General features: G+C 40.5%; 3 protein-coding genes across 3 annotated transcripts; all 3 read left to right on the plus strand.

Annotated features, from left to right (window-relative positions):
* The first annotated feature begins 6 nt into the window (after positions 1–6).
* LOC122414800 (uncharacterized) lies at positions 7–3953 on the plus strand. The gene is made up of 5 exons (XM_043426396.1): positions 7–121; positions 188–452; positions 2131–2400; positions 2467–2731; positions 3775–3953. The coding sequence occupies exons 3-5, from the start codon at positions 2200–2202 to the stop codon at positions 3939–3941; spliced, it is 633 nt and encodes a 210-aa protein (XP_043282331.1). The 5' UTR covers positions 7–121; positions 188–452; positions 2131–2199; the 3' UTR covers positions 3942–3953.
* A 428-nt stretch (positions 3954–4381) lies between these two features.
* On the plus strand, positions 4382–6552 carry LOC122414807 (uncharacterized). Its single transcript, XM_043426402.1, has 4 exons — positions 4382–4581; positions 4648–4912; positions 5954–6231; positions 6491–6552. The coding sequence occupies exons 1-3, from the start codon at positions 4498–4500 to the stop codon at positions 6118–6120; spliced, it is 516 nt and encodes a 171-aa protein (XP_043282337.1). The 5' UTR covers positions 4382–4497; the 3' UTR covers positions 6121–6231; positions 6491–6552.
* On the plus strand, positions 6553–7635 carry LOC122415227 (uncharacterized). Its single transcript, XM_043427215.1, has 3 exons — positions 6553–6760; positions 6827–7091; positions 7631–7635. The coding sequence occupies exons 1-3, from the start codon at positions 6560–6562 to the stop codon at positions 7633–7635; spliced, it is 471 nt and encodes a 156-aa protein (XP_043283150.1). The 5' UTR covers positions 6553–6559.
* The last annotated feature ends 17802 nt before the right edge of the window (positions 7636–25437 follow it).

Here is a 25437-nt window from a genome sequence, read left to right on the forward strand (position 1 = left end):
GGAGAATCTGGATAAAGTGACTGATTTATATTGCAATATGTCAAACGCATCCCTCCGGGCCATCATGCGGACTTTCGTTATGAACCGGAGATTTTATATCGCTGAATATATTAACCAACAAGTAAGTATAAAAAAATTCATTTAATTTAAACTTTTTTCCAACTTATGACAATTTTTTTGTCAACAGTCCAGTTCGCAGAGTGCTCAGGACGCAAATGGCGGCAAAGCGACGGCTCCTGCAGCCGAAATGGAAAGAAGTTTGGCGCCTGGTTTGACCGAGACAAACGAGAGCAGTCCGGATTCTGAAGAATCAGTAATTTCGCTGTCTAGATCGGAGGAGACAAACGAGAGCAGTCCGGATTCTGAAGAATCAGTGATTCCGCCGCCATCTTCCTCTATAACCGGAATTGAAAATTGTACGAGGAATCAAAGGTTTCGTGAAATCAATCACGGTGAGTGCAGAGAACGTAATTCGGTTTTGTTCATTTCTTTTCAAAGGACCACGTTGAACCTGAAAATGATTAATAAAATTGAATATTGGGAAATCTGTGATTGAAATACTTACCGATGGAACAGTTATGTTGACTCCTCTCCAGAGGACCGCGTTGAACCTGAAAATGATTAGAAAAATTGAATATTGGGAAATCTGTGATTGAAATACTTACCCATGGAACAGTTATGTTGACTCCTCTCCAGAGGACCGCGTTGAACCTGAAAATGATTAGAAAAATTGAATATTAGGAAAACAGTAACTAAAATACTTACCGAGGAAACAGTTTTGATGATTTCTCTCCATGTCAAACCCAAATGAGATATATTCGTTTTTTGTTTTCAGTAATGAAAGATGATCCAGACCCACGGATCCGTCGCACATATTCAATTTAGTCTGTTCAATTCGCTTATTACAAAATCGAGGTATATACGACGGATCCGTGGGTCTGGATCATCTTTCACTGTTTTCCTAATATTCAATTTTTCTAATCATTTGAAGGTTCAACGCGGTCCTCTGGAGAGGAGTCATCGTTTTTTCGCATTCACCGTTGCAAGAAGCTTCTCTTGCTCCGAGCCCGGAGGTTTATCATGCGTTGGACAAAATGGCAAATCACTATGTGCATTGTGCAAGTGTTTTGGATATTCCAGATCAACTCCAAGTATATAACCAATTTCGAAAAAAACGATATGTCATACATTATCGTGCATTGCAGCAGTGTTTAAAACATGGTTTGAAAATCACGAAAATCCACAGAGTCTTGAAGTTTCAGCTAAGCAATCTTCCTGGCTCAAAACATACATTGATTTGAATACACAATTTCGTACACGTGCGAAAAATGATTTTGAAAAAAATCTATTCAAATTATTGAATAATGCTGTGTTTGGAAAAACCATGGAGGATGTTCGTAGTCACGTCCAAGTTAAACTGTTAACGCAATGGGCAGGTCGATATGGAGCAGAGGCTATGATCGCTAAACCTAACTTTCACAGTCGAAGTATTTTCGCGGAAAATTTAATCGCTGTAGAGTTGCAAAATCTCCAGGTTATGTTTAACAAACCGATATATGTTGGCATGTCTATTTTAGGCATTTCATTTTTCAGCGAAACCGAAGGGTGGAAAAGATGTTTTCCAAGAAAATTACATGCTGCTGCATTTAACCCAAAATACACTGAACTCCTCAAGGCTATCAATGCTGACGAACGGTGTTATGCAGCCATTTGTGAAGCGGGACGATTTGAAAAGCCCCAAAAAGTCAGTCTGGAACTGATAAAGCCGATTGTTGCAGCAGTTTGGAGAGATGGCCATAAAATGTTAAAATATCTCAGTGTCCAAAGATTTTTAATGGATCACAGTGAAGAAAACTATAGAAATCTTCAAGGTAAGTGCGTTAATGCTACTGAATAAAAATTGAATATTGGCAAAATGATAATTGAAATAGTTACCGGTCAAACAGTTTTGTTGTCGCCTCTCCATAGGACCGTGTCGAACCTGAAAATAATTGAAAAAATTGAATATTATTTAAAAAATTGAATACTGGGAAGTCTGTGATTCAGATACTTACAGATAAAACAGTTATGTTGACTCCTCTCCAGAGGACCGCGTTGAACCTGAAAATTATTAATAAAATTGAATATTAGGAAAACAGTAACTAAAATACTTACCAAGGAAACAGTTTACCAAGGAAACACAAATACGAAATCGAGACAATGATCAAAAACGACAAGCTGAATGTGATATGTTCGAGGTTTCCCGAATATTTCCGGAGCCCAAACTCAACGATTCCTGTGGAGAATCTGGATAAAGTGACTGATTTATATTGCAATATGTCAAACGCATCCCTCCGGGCCATCATGCGGACTTTCGTTATGAACCGGAGATTTTATATCGCTGAATATATTAACCAACAAGTAAGTATAAAAAAATTCATTTAATTTAAACTTTTTTCCAACTTATGACAATTTTTTTGTCAACAGTCCAGTTCGCAGAGTGCTCAGGACGCAAATGGCGGCAAAGCGACGGCTCCTGCAGCCGAAATGGAAAGAAGTTTGGCGCCTGGTTTGACCGAGACAAACGAGAGCAGTCCGGATTCTGAAGAATCAGTAATTTCGCTGTCTAGATCGGAGGAGACAAACGAGAGCAGTCCGGATTCTGAAGAATCAGTGATTCCGCCGCCATCTTCCTCTATAACCGGAATTGAAAATTGTACGAGGAATCAAAGGTTTCGTGAAATCAATCACGGTGAGTGCAGAGAACGTAATTCGGTTTTGTTCATTTCTTTTCAAAGGACCACGTTGAACCTGAAAATGATTAATAAAATTGAATATTGGGAAATCTGTGATTGAAATACTTACCGATGGAACAGTTATGTTGACTCCTCTCCAGAGGACCGCGTTGAACCTGAAAATGATTAGAAAAATTGAATATTAGGAAAACAGTAACTAAAATACTTACCGAGGAAACAGTTTTGATGATTTCTCTCCATGTCAAACCCAAATGAGATATATTCGTTTTTTGTTTTCAGTAATGAAAGATGATCCAGACCCACGGATCCGTCGCACATATTCAATTTAGTCTGTTCAATTCGCTTATTACTAAATCGAGGTATATACGACGGATCCGTGGGTCTGGATCATCTTTCACTGTTTTCCTAATATTCAATTTTTCTAATCATTTGAAGGTTCAACGCGGTCCTCTGGAGAGGAGTCATCGTTTTTTCGCATTCACCGTTGCAAGAAGCTTCTCTTGCTCCGAGCCCGGAGGTTTATCATGCGTTGGACAAAATGGCAAATCACTATGTGCATTGTGCAAGTGTTTTGGATATTCCAGATCAACTCCAAGTATATAACCAATTTCGAAAAAAACGATATGTCATACATTATCGTGCATTGCAGCAGTGTTTAAAACATGGTTTGAAAATCACGAAAATCCACAGAGTCTTGAAGTTTCAGCTAAGCAATCTTCCTGTCTCAAAACATACATTGATTTGAATACACAATTTCTCGTACACGTGCGAAAAATGATTTTGAAAAAAATCTATTCAAATTATTGAATAATGCTGTGTTTGGAAAAACCATGGAGGATGTTCGTAGTCACGTCCAAGTTAAACTGTTAACGCAATGGGCAGGTCGATATGGAGCAGAGTCTATGATCGCTAAACCTAACTTTCACAGTCGAAGTATTTTTGCGGAAAATTTAATCGCTGTAGAGTTGCGAAATCTCCAGGTTATGTTTAACAAACCGATATATGTTGGCATGTCTATTTTAGGCATTTCATTTTTCAGCGAAACCGAAGGGTGGAAAAGATGTTTTCCAAGAAAATTACATGCTGCTGCATTTAACCCAAAATACACTGAACTCCTCAAGGCTATCAATGCTGACGAACGGTGTTATGCAGCCATTTGTGAAGCGGGACGATTTGAAAAGCCCCAAAAAGTCAGTCTGGAACTGATAAAGCCGATTGTTGCAGCAGTTTGGACAGATGGCCATAAAATGTTAAAATATCTCAGTGTCCAAAGATTTTTAATGGATCACAGTGAAGAAAACTATAGAAATCTTCAAGGTAAGTGCGTTAATGCAACTGAATAAAAATTGAATATTGGCAAAATGATAATTGAAATAGTTACCGGTCAAACAGTTTTGTTGTCGCCTCTCCATAGGACCGTGTCGAACCTGAAAATAATTGAAAAAATTGAATATTATTTAAAAAATTGAATATTGGGAAGTCTGTGATTCAGATACTTACAGATAAAACAGTTATGTTGACTCCTCTCCAGAGGACCGCGTTGAACCTGAAAATGATTAATAAAATTGAATATTAGGAAAACAGTAACTAAAATACTTACCAAGGAAACAGTTTACCAAGGAAACACAAATACGAATTCGAGACAATGATCAAAAACGACAAGCTGAATGTGATATGTTCGAGGTTTCCCGAATATTTCCGGAGCCCAAACTCAACCATTCCTGTGGAGATTCTGGATAAAGTGACTGATTTATATTGCAATATGTCAAACGCATCCCTCCGGGCCATCATGCGGACTTTCGTTATGAACCGGAGATTTTATATCGCTGAATATATTAACCAACAAGTAAGTATAAAAAAATTCATTTAATTTAAACTTTTTTCCAACTTATGACAATTTTTTTGTCAACAGTCCAGTTCGCAGAGTGCTCAGGACGCAAATGGCGGCAAAGCGACGGCTCCTGCAGCCGAAATGGAAAGAAGTTTGGCGCCTGGTTTGACCGAGACAAACGAGAGCAGTCCGGATTCTGAAGAATCAGTAATTTCGCTGTCTAGATCGGAGGAGACAAACGAGAGCAGTCCGGATTCTGAAGAATCAGTGATTCCGCCGCCATCTTCCTCTATAACCGGAATTGAAAATTGTACGAGGAATCAAAGGTTTCGTGAAATCAATCACGGTGAGTGCAGAGAACGTAATTCGGTTTTGTTCATTTCTTTTCAAAGGACCACGTTGAACCTGAAAATGATTAATAAAATTGAATATTGGGAAATCTGTGATTGAAATACTTACCGATGGAACAGTTATGTTGACTCCTCTCCAGAGGACCGCGTTGAACCTGAAAATGATTAGAAAAATTGAATATTAGGAAAACAGTAACTAAAATACTTACCGAGGAAACAGTTTTGATGATTTCTCTCCATGTCAAACCCAAATGAGATATATTCGTTTTTTGTTTTCAGTAATGAAAGATGATCCAGACCCACGGATCCGTCGCACATATTCAATTTAGTCTGTTCAATTCGCTTATTACTAAATCGAGGTATATACGACGGATCCGTGGGTCTGGATCATCTTTCACTGTTTTCCTAATATTCAATTTTTCTAATCATTTGAAGGTTCAACGCGGTCCTCTGGAGAGGAGTCATCGTTTTTTCGCATTCACCGTTGCAAGAAGCTTCTCTTGCTCCGAGCCCGGAGGTTTATCATGCGTTGGACAAAATGGCAAATCACTATGTGCATTGTGCAAGTGTTTTGGATATTCCAGATCAACTCCAAGTATATAACCAATTTCGAAAAAAACGATATGTCATACATTATCGTGCATTGCAGCAGTGTTTAAAACATGGTTTGAAAATCACGAAAATCCACAGAGTCTTGAAGTTTCAGCTAAGCAATCTTCCTGGCTCAAAACATACATTGATTTGAATACACAATTTCGTACACGTGCGAAAAATGATTTTGAAAAAAATCTATTCAAATTATTGAATAATGCTGTGTTTGGAAAAACCATGGAGGATGTTCGTAGTCACGTCCAAGTTAAACTGTTAACGCAATGGGCAGGTCGATATGGAGCAGAGGCTATGATCGCTAAACCTAACTTTCACAGTCGAAGTATTTTTGCGGAAAATTTAATCGCTGTAGAGTTGCGAAATCTCCAGGTTATGTTTAACAAACCGATATATGTTGGCATGTCTATTTTAGGCATTTCATTTTTCAGCGAAACCGAAGGGTGGAAAAGATGTTTTCCAAGAAAATTACATGCTGCTGCATTTAACCCAAAATACACTGAACTCCTCAAGGCTATCAATGCTGACGAACGGTGTTATGCAGCCATTTGTGAAGCGGGACGATTTGAAAAGCCCCAAAAAGTCAGTCTGGAACTGATAAAGCCGATTGTTGCAGCAGTTTGGAGAGATGGCCATAAAATGTTAAAATATCTCAGTGTCCAAAGATTTTTAATGGATCACAGTGAAGAAAACTATAGAAATCTCCAAGGTAAGTGCGTTAATGCTACTGAATAAAAATTGAATATTGGCAAAATGATAATTGAAATAGTTACCGGTCAAACAGTTTTGTTGTCGCCTCTCCATAGGACCGTGTCGAACCTGAAAATAATTGAAAAAATTGAATATTATTTAAAAAATTGAATATTGGGAAGTCTGTGATTCAGATACTTACAGATAAAACAGTTATGTTGACTCCTCTCCAGAGGACCGCGTTGAACCTGAAAATGATTAATAAAATTGAATATTAGGAAAACAGTAACTAAAATACTTACCAAGGAAACAGTTTACCAAGGAAACACAAATACGAATTCGAGACAATGATCAAAAACGACAAGCTGAATGTGATATGTTCGAGGTTTCCCGAATATTTCCGGAGCCCAAACTCAACCATTCCTGTGGAGATTCTGGATAAAGTGACTGATTTATATTGCAATATGTCAAACGCATCCCTCCGGGCCATCATGCGGACTTTCGTTATGAACCGGAGATTTTATATCGCTGAATATATTAACCAACAAGTAAGTATAAAAAAATTCATTTAATTTAAACTTTTTTCCAACTTATGACAATTTTTTTGTCAACAGTCCAGTTCGCAGAGTGCTCAGGACGCAAATGGCGGCAAAGCGACGGCTCCTGCAGCCGAAATGGAAAGAAGTTTGGCGCCTGGTTTGACCGAGACAAACGAGAGCAGTCCGGATTCTGAAGAATCAGTAATTTCGCTGTCTAGATCGGAGGAGACAAACGAGAGCAGTCCGGATTCTGAAGAATCAGTGATTCCGCCGCCATCTTCCTCTATAACCGGAATTGAAAATTGTACGAGGAATCAAAGGTTTCGTGAAATCAATCACGGTGAGTGCAGAGAACGTAATTCGGTTTTGTTCATTTCTTTTCAAAGGACCACGTTGAACCTGAAAATGATTAATAAAATTGAATATTGGGAAATCTGTGATTGAAATACTTACCGATGGAACAGTTATGTTGACTCCTCTCCAGAGGACCGCGTTGAACCTGAAAATGATTAGAAAAATTGAATATTGGGAAATCTGTGATTGAAATACTTACCGATGGAACAGTTATGTTGACTCCTCTCCAGAGGACCGCGTTGAACCTGAAAATGATTAGAAAAATTGAATATTAGGAAAACAGTAACTAAAATACTTACCGAGGAAACAGTTTTGATGATTTCTCTCCATGTCAAACCCAAATGAGATATATTCGTTTTTTGTTTTCAGTAATGAAAGATGATCCAGACCCACGGATCCGTCGCACATATTCAATTTAGTCTGTTCAATTCGCTTATTACTAAATCGAGGTATATACGACGGATCCGTGGGTCTGGATCATCTTTCACTGTTTTCCTAGTATTCAATTTTTCTAATCATTTTCAGGTTGAACGCGGTCATCTGGAGAGGAGTCATCGTTTTTTCGCATTCACCGTTGCAAGAAGCTTCTCTTGCTTCGAGCCCGGAGGTTTATCATGCGTTGGACAAAATGGCAAATCACTATGTGCATTGTGCAAGTGTTTTGGATATTCCAGATCAACTTCAAGTATATAACCAATTTCAGAGTCTGATGGCAGAGATTCAACGTTGAAGTTTGCAAGATCTTCAATCCATTCGAAATCTGCATAAGGCAATGGTTGACTCATTGCCCATCCATACAAATTGTTAACATCAAAATACATCAAGTATGATGATGGACTAGATGGGTCATATGAGTTCATGTACTTGTTATTGGCACGAGCATGTCTTTTGGAGCATTGACTAAGACCACCTCGAATACCTCTCTCCACGAACAATACCATGTCGATGTCAGTGAGCAATTCAAACTTTACCTTTGTATATTTCATCATGGCATCCCAGGTATATCCGGGGAGACTATAGTAAAACGCAGGATCAAGACCGTAACTTTTCAGGCAAGTATCGCGGAAATTCTCAAAGATATCGGCTAAAACTAATACGTCAGTCTTCAAGTATAAATCGCTGTATTCACCGAGCGTTCGCGTTGAAAATCGTTCCCACACATTTTTCGCATGTGCATACTCCTTTTCGGAAACTGTTGAATCAGTTAAAGAGCTGTAAAATGCTTCTCGCGGTGGAAGCTCCGTTTCATCCAACTTTTCCAAACTATCAATGTACTCGTATGGAAAGACACCTTTTCGTGTTAATAAATGAAAATGGTCTAAATCTTGAAATTGTGATTTTAAGGTTAAGAGTTTGTCCGCAGTTAAAAATGAAGCTAGTTTATCGAGACTTGTATTGAGAAATCTGAAAGAGTCGATGAAACGTAATTTTATATTTTTCCGCGTGTCTTCAGATGTTTGAACAGTTTTCGAGAAGGAGATGTACTTCCCTTTTGTTATCCGGAGCAAATCAACTTTCCCCGCGAACGCAGTTGCTACTTCTTTTATTATAAAATGCGCGTCATAACCGGATAAATTATGAAACACTATTGGCATGAAAAAAGAGTTTTGATAGTTTAAATTGCAATCTGAATGAGCTGGACCTCTGAATTGTCCTGTCAGGTGGCAATGATCGCGGACACGCTCATCACCCTCGACAAAAGGTTTCTCGTAAATATGACACTTTTTGTCTTCCCGAAATTTTCTCCACTCTTGCGGACTCAATGTTTTCATCGAAACGTTCGTTAGAAGAATTTTTTCAACGCGCAAAGCTAATTGTTTCAGTTCTTCCACGAACCATTCCACGCAGTCCTCACCTCGGCGTTCGTGATATCCCGACAACGAATCATCATAGGAGCACTTTACATAATATCCAACGCTGAAGACACGATGATGTTGGTTTTTGTTTTTCTCCCTCTCTTCAGCGCTGGTCTTCTCCAGGATGCATTCGAGGTCGGCGTATACCACGAACGGGAGACGCTCCTTCCGATTCGCGTTGGTAAACTCCAACCATTTGTCGTTCTCAGCTGGTAGTCGAACGGCACAATCGTTGATAACACCGCAATCCACCTCATGGGACTGCAGCTTTTCGATGGTTGAGAAGTAATGGAGGCATCTGTAACAATAATAATTTCAAATTCTTTTTTAAATATTTCATCATAATGGTGAAAAAAGAAATGACTACAGTTGTTTATATTAATTTACTCACCGATCACAGATGTATTTCTTGTGCCCATTCATGTTCAGTTGTGAGTTGACGAGCCGGGATAAATTCTTGATCCACGCGAAGTGTACGATTCCACATCCCGACACGTCTTCGATGTAAAGCAAGTTGAAGCGCCGCTCCTTCTTCTCCTTGCTTACACGGACTGGTAAAATGACTTCCTTGTTCTCGCTATAGACGTTGATTGAGAGATTATTCATCTTTTCAAATCTCCCAATCTGGTCCAACGTCATAGGGAAGTTGATGCCTCGGAAGTCGAATATCGTTGAATAATGCGGGTAAGAAGATGTGCGAGCTCTCTATCGGTCTACCGGATGAAGAGCAGCTGTCATTGCCCATCCAAAACACGCATTATCCGTCGATTTCACATTCACCACCGCTCTTTTCAACTGTATCCATTTTGCCAATGAAACGTGATATCCTGCACGTAAGGCATTATACTTGTTGATGTTCACTGTTAGATTGGTTATGGATGTCAAGGTCCAGCCGCTGTCACTTTCCTGGAACTCCTCGAGCGATTTTAGAGTCGGCTCCACGACTCGCTTCTGATACCACTCACTTAGGTCCGATGTTGTGAAAAGTTCAACATTTCCCGTGTTGACACTTTTATTCGCCCGCTTATCGCCCACGGTGAACTCTCCGTTAAACGAAGTGTTCACTTTGATGCTATTGTGTTTGCGAATATGAGCCTGCACTTGTTCTTCAACAAGCTCATACGCATCCAATAGAAACTTTCGTGGGTCGATATGATCACGATTAATCACAGCGCCAGTCGACAAGCGATTCTCAAATGCGCTGTCAATTTCGCGCCATGTTAATCCGTGATCATTTAATCCTCCGCCCCAATGTATGAAGCGTTGACGTGTTGCCTGCTTCAAACATTCGAGACGCAAGATTTGCGAAGTGACCGAGTGGTGATATCCCAAGCGTGGTCGTTTCGATCGGACTTGCTTCTCCAACGATTCGATGAGGGTATCACACTGGTGTTCCCACACCAGGAATTGCTCCAACGTCCGCAGGAGAGTTGCTTGCATATGCAGCAATTGCTCGGTAGCAATGTCGACGGTGAGAGACATGATGCGCTGAACGGAATTTGACTCGTAACTGTTACGTCGTCTCGACAGAATCTGGACCTTCCTCAAAATTGTTTCCTTTTATATACGCGTTTTTTTCGGTTCTGAGGTGGGGATGAGTAGGAGGGAGGAAAAATCTTGACTTTTCTGGAAACTCGAATTCTTATGTGATTCCCAGGATCTAATCGAGAAAGTGGAGGAAGTGCGGTTGACTTCAAAAAGTCCCTTCTTACACTTTTTGAGAAATGCCTCTGCAGGTTAAAAAATGTGCAACAGCGAACACATAAATCTGTCATTGTGCACCTCTGTAAAGATTTCTAGTCCAATGTGAAAATTTTTATAGTTTTTCTCGGAAAACATTCTTCTTGACAACTTTCAAACTAAAAATGGGTGGGAAGGCAGGCGCATTTCCCAAAGAAATCTCATTGCCATCTCAGGAATGTAGCACAGGACACATAAATCTCGCATTAGGGGTCTCCTTCGTCACGGATACCAATAATTGAGAAGACTTTTCGTCTCAACTGACTTTTCTATGCAGGAACCATAAATCTGTTATTGGGCATCAGCGAATTCTTTTTTCCTCGAATATACTTTTGTCTATGCAATGCCGCAAGCAGGACCGCTGTATCCCCCCTCCACTTCCTCACTACCCTGAGGACCTCCACACAACCCCCCGTAACGCACTCCCCCTGAAATCTCTGAGTTAAAACTAGTTTTTGAAAAAAGAAATCTCGTCGAAACTTGTACCACCTCAGGAATACAAAAGATGCAACACAGGACACATAAATTTGTCGAGGGAGGGGCAGGTACATTTTGAAAAAAGAAATCGCATCGCCATCTCAGGAATGTAACACAGGACACATAAATCTGTCATTGAGAGCAAATACTTCCAGTCTGATGCAAACTTTCATTTTTTCTCAGAAAAACAATATATTCCTCTAAGCAAAAATTGGGGGAGGGGCATTTTGAAAAAGAAATCTTGTCGGAACTTGCGCCACAATACAAAATACGTAACACCGGACACATAAATTTGTCATTAGTGTGACATGTAAACATCTTCGGCAAGAGCACTTTAAAAAGGAAATTCCGTTCAATCTGATATACCAGAAACATAAATCAGTCATTGGAGGGTATGGTGTAAAAAAATCTTTTGTCTCTTCAAAGTGCCGCCGCACCCCCGCTGTGCGAGAACCTTCCCCCTCCACATGCCGTGCAGCCCCGCAACGGTCCCCGCGCTCCCCCGTCCCCGCTCCCCCCTGAGAGCCCCCATGGATTAGAACTGGCATAGCCTTACTACTGAAAGAGACCACAAAACCGGCGAGCACGGAGAAGAGGGTGAAACGCGGAGTAGCGCTTTCGATACGTGCGGCGGAGATGGCAACAAAGATCCGGGACGACCCAGCGCGCATCACAGGTCTGTTAGGGTCAGGGGCTAAGAACAGGAAGTGGGCAACCGCTGTCGCAAGAGCTCTGTTGAGGAACCGGATCGGGGACGGAACGCTCGCACAGTGGGCGAAGAATCCGCAGGGAAAGAATAAAGACGGGCGCAAGTTCGCCCTTAGCACCAAGTACTTAGTGATATTGTGGGCGTACAACGGGGTATCACTCTCCGAGGATCCAGACCCCGAGACAGCTGAAGAGGCAAAGGCAGTACCAAGCGGACCTCTGACGGAGACCATGGGTGGCGACGACGATAACGAAGGAAGAACAGTGGCGATGGAGGCGTTTGCGCGTTTGGTTACTACAAGTGACCACGCGTCCAGTTTGCGTGCAGACAGAGTCTGCCCATTCTGCTTATACTGTGAGGTGGCGGACTGTTCAATTCCTAAGGAAGTCGATGCGGCTAGAAAATGGTCGAACTCAGGCGAGTTATGGGAAAGGTTGGCCTGCGGCGCAATAAATATGGGGTGGCTACAGGCGGCTGCGGAAGCACACAATAAAGAAATGCACAGCGATAACGGGAATATAGACGCACCGTCAGCCTCGGGGGTAAGTAGGCTCCCCTTGGTTGAAGCTGCCAGGGCACTCTTCTGGAATGCAGCAACAGTGGAGGCTGACAGGAGACCGTCAGAGCCTATCGCAATCGACAGGGCTACAGCTCACCAATGCTCTATTTTCATCTCGAGGAGCACGGATAGATCACCGACGGCCTTTACTAACACAGGCACACTACATCAGCTCTTCGCTGAAGTAGACGACTACCTCGCAGACAAACCGGAGAGTGAGGATGACGTGCATGAGGCAGGGCCCTCCGGTTTAGGCTCGAGTACACCGAGGGTAGAATCCTCAGCACCACCCGAGGAGGAGACGGAAAGTGAGTCCGCACAGGAGGACACCCCAAGGACAGATCCGTCGGTGGGAGACCAGACGATAACGATAACCGAATCAGACCCCTAGGAAGTGGCGGCAGTCAAGAGGACGTGCCAGGAGATCGCGGATCTGACCCACGCACGGAAGGATGACGGGGGGAAGACCAAACCGAGTGACAGACAAAAAAAAACTTCAACGAATTTCGTTAACAAAGGCATTTGTCATTTATTGGGGGAGGTGTGTTTGTTACACGTTTCTATATCTGTGTCTTTTTACGGTAACAGTACATTTTTGTTTTCTTATTTAATAATAATACAACGAAATTAAACCCAAAAACCCCCTCTAATTAAAATACAAATAGATAAAATATTTAGACTAATAAGTATAGTATTTAGACTACCAGATAAAAATATTTAAGAAAGTAGCTCGTAAGTTCTAGCGTGCCAATCAGGGCCTCGTAGGTACCGGCGCACCAATCCCAGAGCCGCACGGCTCTCCGAGATTCCCCCCACCGCACGACACTTATTAGTCGGACTACGATCAGCGCCACTTTGCGCTCCCCACCATACGGTCCTCTATCATTGCCACCGTGTTCATTTTTCTTCAAAAAAAGAATTAAATGTCCAAAAAAAAATAAATAGAAGCGTGTAAATTAATTAAGAATAATAGCGCAGATCTTATTTTTATTTTATTATTTTTATTTTATCGAGTCTCGCGTCGTCACGCTCGAATGAAGACGCATCTAATAAAGAGGAAAATAAAATTTCTCAGAATCCGGATACATAAGAAATCGTCAAGTGAAATACTTCTTAGACGCATCTTTATGTAACACTTTTCACAATTGCGCTGTCTAGGCCATCGAGCATCAATATGAGTTCGTGCCCATGGAGGATTAAAATGATCTTGACACCAATGATATGACTGCACCTCACTATTATTTTGCAAATGTTCGGGCAATCGATCCCACAATTCTAAGATATTCTTGTTCGCAGATAACTTGTGCTAAACTCAATAATTTCCGAGAAAAAATTAGCTTATTTTTGTAGCAAATTTACGTTCTTGCCGTCATATTGTATCATATAAAGAAGTGATTCAATAATTACATAAAAATTTCCTGGTAAACTGTTACTATCGCGATCATCCCTGATCATGTATACAGTATGAATTCTTTGCGGTAATATTGCTACAAAAAATACAAAAAAGTTTATTTTTCAGAATTGTTCACGTTTTTCACGTTTGAATCAGCCATATTTTTTTAAATTTGCTTAAAAATCGGGACGCTTAGGTGTTAATGGATTAAGAAGAAGAAAGACTCAGTTTGATTATTTTTTTCCAATTTTTGAATTATCTTTTTTAAACCTAGCACAACAATTAACCGCCTTCTTTGCCTTTGCCTCTCTTTTCTCTTTTTTAGCCAGGTAATCACAATGTTCCTCACTTCTTTACCAAGTTTCTTTTTACTCAAGTATTTGTTACATCCCAAGACTCGAATGTTTAGGCATGAAAATTGTTTTCTTTTTTCATTAAATATAAGGAATTTTGAGTGAACTTTTCGTTGCCAACGTTTGTGCATGACTAACATTTTTACATGGTTATTTTTTGTTCTGATCTGACGATTTATAAAGAAAAAAAAATACTTGTTTTACGTGAAAAGTGAGCGGCTGGCGGCAAGTTAAACTAATATTTATTCATGCTTCAGAAATTTTCTACCTAACCAATTATGTTCATTGACTGGCTTACTGTTGAGTGTCGAACATGCACACAATGTTTTTGATCTTTGGACATTTTCATTTTATGATACTAATAATTACTTTTGTATCGACTTTCTCTCACTTTTTGCTTCTACTGTTTTGCATACTTGTGAATATTTTCAATCTTGTCCCTCACGACCTGCATTTAAGAGGATGGATTACTCACTTGGCCGGTATCGAATTTTCAATCGCGGAATTCGTCCACACCGTTCAACCGATTGTGATAAAAATTGAACTGCACACACAATTATATGGCACAAATCGTCTGACAGAGCGATTTTGAGAAATTTGATAAAAAATTTTTTTTTCCTATTACCGTGGGAGTAATCTTACATTTACTCTGAAAATAATCAACCAATCAAAATTTCGGCCAGTCAGTCGACGCGCTAAAATGAAACAAACAATTTGAGTCTTGTTGCATGTAAATCGGTGACAAATTGACGAGGAATTTCCATTTTGAAATTTTGGCCAAAAAAATGCTATGCACAGATACCGATCTCACAAAACTTTAGTTCCCTGAAATTCCATGGTGCAGCGCGATCATCAATTTCTTTACAATTGATTTTTTGGTCCCATTACATTGTATACGCTCGCTTCGCTTACGCGCGTATGCGAGTGTGAGTAGTCACATACGCGAGTAAGCGTAGCGTGCGTATATCACTGTAAATCAGAAAGCTTCACGACGCTGAAGTTTCCAACATTGGAGTCCAACGAAATGAACGAAAAAAACGTTTTTCACCAATTTTTTATTTCACGAATCGTTGGTGCAGCTTGAAAAACTACGAATCGCAAATTTGGCAGGGAACAAAATAGGAGAATTACTGGAATTATTGGAGAGTTTTTTACAATCATTTCGTTGGACTCCGACGTTGGAAACTTCAGCGTGATGAAAGCTTCCCCCACTCTCCCCACTCGGTAGCAGGTCCGCTGTATGCAAAGACGAACGGCGGCCCCATGAGAATTTATCGTAAAGTTAATAATTTTCGAAAAACAAAATTATGAGCCCATCCGAGTGACACAATTTTTTTTCTCGAGAATTATTAACTTTACGATAACATCTGACGAGACAAAAAGTGTTTAGAACCATCCAAAAAATACGAGTGAGCTTTTCCCGAACTTTTAACGCAATGTTGAAGTTTTGGCATTCTCCAAATGTTTTACAACAGTTGAACAAATACCAAAAAAGTAATTAGCATTTTTTGGATGATTCCCGACACTCTGTTCTACCAAATTTCATCGTAAAATTGTTATTTTTCGGGGAAAAAAAATTGTGTGACTCTAACGGGTTTATATTTTTTTTTCTCAAGTAATGTCAATTTTACGATAAAATTTTGTAGAACAGGAAGTATTAGGAACGATTCAAAAAATACAAATGGGTTTTTCGGAATTTTTTTCTTTGCAAATTCAGAAACTTCAAAATCGCTTGAAAAATTAGTTCCAAGCAAGGACCCAGCAGTTTTCACTGCTGGAGAGTTCAATTCACATTGAACTCTCCAGATGAAAATCGTTGGAGATTTATGGAACGAAAATCGTTTTTTTATATAAACAATATAAATTGTTTATTTATTACCGCTTTTCAAGCGAGAACCTAGCAGTTTTCACTGCTAGAAAGTTCAATTTACGTTGAACTACCCAGCGATGAAAATCGCTGGCGATGTATGAAGAACTAACGTTCTTCCACATAAACAAAATGATTTGTTTATTTATTACCGCTTTTTCAAGCGAGGACCCAGCAGTCTTCACTGCTTGAGAGCTCGATTTTTTAAATCAGCACAAATATGGGGAAATAATACCACAACTTCAATTTGCATTATTTATATGTATACACATATATATAATGTTTTTGCGTTCGCTCATAGCGCACGTAATTCGTCTTTCGAGGCGAGTGCTGTCATGCACCACGGTCCTACATTTGGCAAAAATCATTCATCAGGTTCGTCGTATGCGCTCAGTGCGTAACCTCGAACCCTGGTGGAAGACAGGTGCCGCGACATCTGTCGGTACTCTGCAGTAGCTCGTTTCCAAGTTCTGCAATACCGACAGAGGCGGGGGGGGGGGGGGGCACTTTATCGTGTGATCCATCCTCTTAAGACCTTTTTCCCATACACCCAACAGTCTCATGATATGGGTCACTCAATCCAGAAATCTCGCTTTGGAAAAGAAAACACCCGCTCAAATGGAAAATTTAAGGATATGTTAAACGGTTTTTACGTCCCGATACACTACCCATTGATGCTTCTACAACAGATTCATCAGTTTCGACCACCGCGCTCGCATGTCTCGCGATTGCGGTAACACCCGCAATAATAACCCCCGCAACAACAACACCCGCCGTAACAACATCCGCGATAGTAGCACCCGCGATAACAGCACCCGCAATGACAACACCCGCGGTAACAGCATCCGTGAACACGACAGCCGCGAGTAGCTCTGGCATTTCGGAGAACCGAGGTCTTTCAGTTGTATCTCGACGAAAGAAAATTAGACAAGCTACCCCCAATGAAATGAGGCTCAGACGATTGATGGGTTCCTTACGCGTAGAAATAAAGAAAAAAAATCAAAAGATTAAAAGATTAGAAGCACAATTTAAAGAAAATACAAGCGCCTTAGCATTCGCTAAAGCCGCGTACAATTTGAACGACGATCAACTCTCTTTTTTGAAAATGCAAATTAATCACATAAAAAAACGACAGTGGATCAGTGACGAGAAGCAATTTGCTTTGTCATTGTATTATAAATCACCACGTGCCTACAATCATTTGCGAGATAACAAGCATATGGCTTTATCTTGCGTTTCATTGATTCGGTCGTGGGTGAATGATTTGAACTTAGCCACGGGAATAGAGTCAAGTATTATTTCAAAACTTGCGACGAAAGTTGAGACGATGGACGAAAACGAACGACAGTGCGTTCTCATGTTGGATGAAATGGCAATTAAGCGTCTTCTCGAATATAACCCGAAAGCCGATTTGGTCGAAGGTTTTCAAGACTTCGGCGAACTCGGCCGAACAGACAAGTGCGCGAATTATGCACTAGTATTTATGTTGGTCCGGCTTAAGCATGCTTGGAAGCAACCAATTGCGTATGTCCTCTCACATAGGAATGTACGATACTCTGACCTGACGAAACTTTTGCAGAAAGTATTAGATTCATTAGATTCAATTGGCCTAAAAGTTCGCTATATGGTTTGCGACATGCTTTCCGCCAATCGTTCAGCCATAAGTTCACTGGGGATTACAAAAGATACACCGTTTATCGAACGAAACGGCCAGAAAATTTATTTTGATTTCGATCCTCCTCATTTAATGAAATGCATTCGAAACAATCTGATGAAACACAACTTTTTAGATGACGGCCAAATGATCTCCTGAGATGTGCTTCGCGAGCTCCGAAATGTCGAGAGCACTCATACATGTAGGGTGGCTCCGAAACTTACTGACCAGCATATAAATCCAAACAATTTTCAAAAAATGAAGGTCAGTCTCGCAACACAGGTCTTCAGCCACTCCGTTTTTGCCGCGATAAATACGGGTAAAATGACTGGGGAATTGAAGCATCCCGCTTGCTCTGCAACCGCGAATTTTATTAAAAAAGTAAATGACGTGTTTGATTGTTTGAATAGTCGTTCCTCGTGTGATCTGAATCCACTACGCCGCGCATTATCCTAAAAACAGCCGCAAGTGGAAGAATTCCTTAAGAATTGTCTGCCATGGATTGAAAAGTGGACTATTTCCGGTAATCAAAAAAATCCGCCGTATTTTGAAGGTTTTCAGTTGACTATCAGCGGCGTTTTACAACTCTGGGAGGACGTAAAATCCGAAGGGACTCTATATTTTGTGACGTTGTAGCCACTCCGTCACCAGAGTCATGGAGGTGTCCCACCGCAGCGCTTTCCCTCTTTCCTGTAATTTTAAGCCAGCAAGTCCTTTTCTGTATTTTGACTCCTTATGAGTCCTCGTCGTAGCCCCTGAGTCTAAATCTCAGACTGCGCACGCCGCCATCGACACAAGAACGGGATCACCGTCGCACCTGGAAGCCACCAGTAAAAATCAGCACCGATACCACCAACAATAAAAGAAGAATCCCCGGCCCATACACCAGACCCTAGACCCTTCCAGTCCCGCTTCCCCAATAATACTCCCTCGCTCAGCCCAGATTACCCCTCGCACAGAACCACTCCACACTTCCAGCCCTTTTTACTCCCCTGCAGCCCTATGTCCCATTAATTCCCACACAAGGCCCCAATTGGCAACTCACCTCGGGTAAGGGGACGAGCCCTTACCAGCCTGAAGAGCCCGAACAGCAAAGCCGTTACCGGAGTGACAGGAGTCGAGTCGGAGGTTCCTAACCTCGAAACGTCAGCACTGGCGGTCAACGACAAGACCTCGGACGATTGCCAGTTAAGCCTCCGGCGTCGAGACTCGACCACAGCGGACGTCCCACGTCTTCCCAACATCGAGACGAGCTGCCGAGGAAAATCCTCGCACGGAAAACAACAATCGTCGTACCACCCGTATTTCCTCGGCACAATATTTTGAGCTGTCACCAACCCACGAAGCGAGCTGTCGGTCGTAGTGCCCCAGTCGGCCACGGCGGCGCCAGCTATCAGCGCACCAGCTCTAGGCGCCATAAGGGAATTCGGAATCGAACGCCGAGATTACGTATCTCACCACCGCGGCGCCTGTAATCGACATATCGACTGGAGGCGCCACACATGGAGCGAATAATCAATCCGCGATCGTGACGTCACAATGACGCCGGCCAATCCAGCCCCGAATTTTTAGTCCTGTTCGTCTCCCCGCCTCTCCCCCTCGCCACGGCATACCTCGAGATGCGCGAAATGAGTCATCGCCATTGAACCCCCCATCGACGCGCGCATCGATCAAGTATCGATCGATATTACGCAACAAGGAAGAAGACTGCGGAAGCCGGCACGAGGCCTCACGTCTTTACGACTCGGCGTGCGTACCGTGGCTGTTAGTTTTTCACCCCAGCGAAACCATTATTTCCAAGCGATTTTTATAACGACGAAGGCTTTTCTCCGGATTAACGACTTGGATTATCGAACAGATTGTGAGGCACGGATTTATTATCCCGGGATTAGAGCGCCTGTAATTGCAAGTAAGTCGTTTTCGCTCTCTGTGCAGTCGCGACGAAAGGCAACACGTGGCCGACGGCCATCTTTCGTCCCGGTTTTCAACGCACTCGCTAAATCGTCTTCCCACTTTTTTCATCTGAGTATTTTCCGGACCCATCGGGCTTGTTTGAAAGGAATTCTTTTTCGCTTCGCCCCGGTTTCGCCCGATTATCTATCGCGTTCCAAAAAGTACTGTGGTGGCTAAAAATTAGTGTAGTGAATTGTGCGGCCCTCTTTTTTCGGCCGCAGAATACTTGTCTTCAGGCCACCCATAAGAACTGGCCTTCTATGTACGTCTGAATTCGTTGGTATGACCATGGAGACATACAAAATTGCACCGCTTTGCTTGCTTCAATATGCAGCATGTCTTTCACTTTTTTTCTTTAATGTGACAAATTTCAAAAATGTGGTTCAGGGAATTTTGAAGTATCATGAAGTATCATAGTATCAAAGTTTGTATTACTGGTATGCAGCGAGCACGTAAACTTTGATATTTCTGTGAAGCAGCAGGTGTGCCAATTTTTTTACTTTTTGGTTTCGACTGTAATATGTGAACGAAGAAATTCATTACCAAACTCTTCAGCTGCTTATTTCTGAATAGGTCTGAAATTGCTGTCTTTTAAAATAAATGCACAGATACATCAAACAATTTTGAGTTCTGTTCGCTTTTAAATGCACTGTCTTTTTTACCCTCAGTTTTGGCATAATTAATTTAATGAATCTGTGGTACTTTTTTGTCTATTTCAAAATGTAGGTGAAAAACCGCAGCGGATACTTGCAAACTTTGAAAATTCTGTGTATTGACATGTGCGACAAGTATTATCACTTCCTGTTTTTGATCATGAAATAATTTTTAGAACAATTTCATAATGTCGAAATTGCGAATTACTAAAAAAATACTTGTCCTCCAATTGATATCATTAATTTCAGTGCTTCACGTAACTCAGATAGTAACGTTTTTGATTTATTATATCTTTATCAAGTTCCTGATGGTTCCCGTGGGAATGAATATTCCGAATTACCATTAAATACTTGTCCTCGAATTGATATCATAAATTTTAATACTGCACGTCACTTAAATGGAAATTTATTTCAATTGGTTTAGATGTTAAAATAAGAGCTTCGGTTCCCAAAATGTTTTTAAGCGCGGTTTTTCATTTCTCACGTTTTATTTGAATTTTTTTTCACTTCACAAAATAATTACACATTTCCAATTTTTTTTAATATAATGTTTTTTCATGATTTGAAATTTTTTTTCTGAATTATTGTGTTGAAATTTTTTGTATGATTTTTTTTACATTTTTTGTGATATCATTAGGAAACAAGGGACCATCAATGTACTTGTCCCAATCTTTTTTTCCCCAGGGGAATTTTTGAGATTTTTATAATATTTTACAAGCAAAGTCTTGGGAATCCATTCAAGTTCATTTTTTGTCAGTAACCACAGCTCTTTTGACGAATGCACTACATACATATTTTGTAACGGTACGTTTGTGCTAGTGCACACCGTCACGCGTGGATTCGAGCAATTCTATGATAAAGAAGAGCGGGCATGAAAGAAAAACAAAAGTAAAATGAAATTAGATTTAAAATAACCAATGATTTATTGAATCAAATTACAAAATAAATGAATTTTGTTTTGCATGAGAATTTTGTTTGCAGTATTTTTCTTTGTATTGGAATTTCGCAATTATTTATTTTTCGAAATTATAATAATTATTATCTCGCATGAAGGAATTTGTTTTTAATGTCAAATTTCTAATATTTCTCGCAATTATAACAATAATAATCTCGCCAACGCTGGTTTTGATAAATTTTTAATTAATTTTATTTGATAATTTTATAAACTCACTTTTTGGCTCGATATAATACAAATTTGATTGTTCGAGTGGATTTCTTACTGATCTCACTCTTTTGACTCGATATAATTCAAATAATGATTTTTAGTGAGTGATTCGCTTTTGGAATAATTTAATTAACTCAAAATAATAAATAACTCGAAATTGTCTCGTTTTGAGAATAAAGAAAACTTGCTTGGTTTTAATAATTTTTAATGAATTTGATCACCACTCAGAAAACAATGACTCGATGATAGAACAGAATCCACTCAGAGATCTTGAGACAGAACGAAGCCGAACTGTCCCGGCCCCTCTGGCGTGGAAAGGTAGGAGTCCTACCCAAGAATCTTGTGACCGAACGAAATCGAACGGCCACGGTCCTCTTGGATAGAAAAAAGGATTGGAAATTTACCAGGAATCTTGAGACAGAACGGAATCGAACTGTCCCGGCCCTCCTGGATAGATCGGAAACTCTCACCTAAGAATCTTGAGTTCAAACGACATCGAATGAACCCGGCCCTCTTAGCGTGAGAGAGGAAAGGTGTTGTTTTTTTGAATTCTGAGTGGGATAATAGCGATGTTATTTTGCTCTTTGTTTTTAGAGCTATTTTTGAAATGAGTCAAAATTTTTATGTTTCTTTATTCTCGCTATTATGGCGAGTTTACGTGGCGAGATCCTGAGGCAAGACTGGCATTGGGTATTTGCGAGTGCGAGTCGAGCTCTACAAGATTCGAGACGAAACTGGCTCCTAGCGTGGCGAGATTCGAGATGAGACTAGCTACCGGAGCTTCTGCGCTTGGGTTTTTATACTCTCTTGAACAAAGGAAATAATAATAATAACTCTTTTGGACTTTGTCCCTTTCTCTAATTCGCTGCGCGACTTAATCTCGAACCAGGGACTCCCACTCTAAATTCTCTGATTGGTGCGCTAACTCCCCCGCGTGGGTCCCAATTGGCTGAGTCGAGCTGTAGTCACACCGCGCATGTGCAAGAATTTAATATAATTCAATAAAACAGTTTTTTGATCAATTTTAATTCATTTTTTGACTTTCCCCATTATTTTTTCTCATTCTCTATTAATTTTCTGAACCATAACATTTTTATTTTATTTTAATTCATTGTTTGGTCATGACTGAGTTTATTGCACGTGCCTGTGAAAGTAGGTCATCGCGCATGCGCACTGTGCACGCTCGATTTCTCAAAGAAAAGTTTTCTTAAATTTTTAAATAATTTTAATCTGAAATCTTCACCTATTTGTTCAAAATATGTTTTTCTAATGATCCGCATTAATTTTCTGAACAAGAATAATATTATTTAAACGTTATTCAATAAAAACAAGAGATAAGAGAGTCTAGGGAATTTTGTTGAAATGAAATTGAGTTGGCAGCGCTGAGCGCCTCGCTTCCCGAGCGCCGCTTCGCGAAGTGACAGTTTTCCAACATGGCCGCCGATGTAAACACTCGTGCGCGCCATGTCGTCGAAATAAAGTGTTTGAGAGTGTGTTTCGCTTCAATTTGCACATCTATCCATTTTGAAATCTACTTTGAAAATGATAATTCTAAAAAAAAACGATACATAAAATGCATTTCCTTTTTCATTTAAACTGATATATTCATCCCTCCCTTACACTTACCATCTTTCTAGCTATCCCTCTCTTTTTCACACCTCCCTTCCCCCTCTCTCCGAACCTACAAACAGGTCAACGCACAGCACGGGGACCCTCGGTTGCGAAGGAACACGCAATAGTAAGAGAACTATCAGAATCCCCATAGTTCTCTTACTAATATAAATTCCGAGATATTTTTAACAGCTCATTAAAAAAAAAAAAATGATAAATTCTCATCCTATATATATGAACATATTTGCATAAAAATCCATTAAATCCTGGAAAAAACTGCAATTCGTATACTTAACACTTGTAATAATCGAATGCTCCGAGATAAAGTTACACTTATCGGCTTATTTTTTATAGAATCTAAAGTTTCATTCAAACTTCCAGCATTGATTTCTCACAACTCGCTACGATGAAGAGACTTGGCAGCAAGGCAGTATCAGCCGAGTGCAGTCCTAAAGTTAATTCTGTTCTCGCATTTAACACACTTCATTCCAGTTTTACATTGATTGTTGAGAAGAAATAAAAGTGTAGCTAGCAAATTAAAAATTCGGTAAATATTTAGAAAAAAATATCTCATTTTTTGGGAAAAACCGCACTTCTAAATATTTACCTTATCGTTTTTATATGGTCAATTATTCTTGTTTAGGTTCGATATCCCTATTGTATTAAAGAATGTTGAGCAATTTTGCATGAGTATCTCTACTCGAAAGAAAAAAGAACAAATTGAGTTTTTCTCAAGTTCAACTCATATATTATATTGGCGTAGAGGCAACTGAAGATGCCCACAATGCTGTCCAGGATTTACGGGTCCTGTCAAAATTGATCATCATTCTTGGTGTTAGAGAAAGCACGATCAAAGACTAAGAGTGTGCGAACGATTTTTAACACCCTCAACACCAAAGATGAAGTTTCTCAGAGGCTAAAGCCTTACAATATTTGAGCAAAGGAGTAAGCAAGCGTATACTAACAAAAATAGCAGTTGCTGGAGAGAGAATAAAAAAAATTGTTGAGAAATTAGTGACCGAACTTCATTTAATATAAAAAAAAGAAAATTTTACTCCTAATATATAAACCAATAATAAATAGCCAATAATGAAATTTAACACACGTCCTGTACATTTTCATTTCCATAACCGTTAACAAGGACACTTCTTTTTCGGATTTTCATGGATACAATTTTACAAACGAATTAGTCACGATTGCCCCACTTCGTAAAAACTCTTGTGTATTTCAGAGTACAATTCTGAATGTGTGCGTGTGTGTGTGTACAACTCTGTGTACAACACAGTTTGTCGGAGCGATTCGGGTTGGCGCCAATCTGCAGGGTCAGTGGAAATAGGCAGGTTAGGGATATTATTCGGAGTAGGATGGGTGGTGATTCAGTGGTCCTGAGACGAACCGTTGTGATTGAAGTCCGTGGAGTTCTTGGGCGGTTAATTCTCTTGAAGCTCTCGTTCCTCTTTTCGCCGATCCCGTTTTTCTCCGAGGCATGGACGGCGATCAAGTGAGCTGCTTCCTTGAAGTATGCTGTTGCTGTGATGGGTGAAGCAGGATAGGTTTAGCAGATGGGTCTAGCTAGAGATCTCTGTCGGAACACTTTCCCCGACGAAATACGATTTAGCGCTGCAGGGAGCCTCGTTTTAAACTTGGCTCGTCTCTCGGGATTGGCCGGGCGTTGCAGGGTGGGGATATGAAGCCTTATTGATGAAGGGAGTTGTAATGGGGGTGAAATAGCGGTGAAACCCGTTTAGGGGGGGGGGGGGGGGGGGGTAGAAGTCCAACTTGGGTGTTATTCTGACACTGTCACCGCACTGAGTATTGGTTTTAGAAAACAATTATTTCGACGGAAAAAGAGTTATACGTGAAAGGGTGACATTTCGTGCTCTAGTTCTCACGCTCCCGCGGGTGTCAGCACGTACTGGACAAGTAATTCGGGTGCGATTGACGCGACATGTGACGCATGCCCACGGCGCGTCTTCATCGATCTCCATATTGATTAATCAGTTTTTGATCCAGTTGTTCAGCATGCTGACGTGCTCTTCATTATCAAAATTTCTGTTCGGCGAAATTCACCTCATATTTCGGGAATTACATAAGAATACTGTACTGACTTAACTCGGGACATAATCGGCTACAAATTGATATACTTTTCGGGAATTTTCATCACAGGATCTCTCATATTTTTTGGAATCACATTTCGGGCACGTGCGAGCACGCTTCGGTATCTTTCCATCGGAGCCATCGAACGTGTGTTCGACGACAACCGGATCACTTTTCACTCCTCATATCTCGTCGGACCAATTACTTATTAACGGGACACTCTTTCACTGTTTTACTACATCGAC

This window comes from Venturia canescens, chromosome 8 (genome assembly GCF_019457755.1).
Source record: "Venturia canescens isolate UGA chromosome 8, ASM1945775v1, whole genome shotgun sequence".
Lineage (NCBI taxonomy): Eukaryota > Metazoa > Arthropoda > Insecta > Hymenoptera > Ichneumonidae > Venturia > Venturia canescens.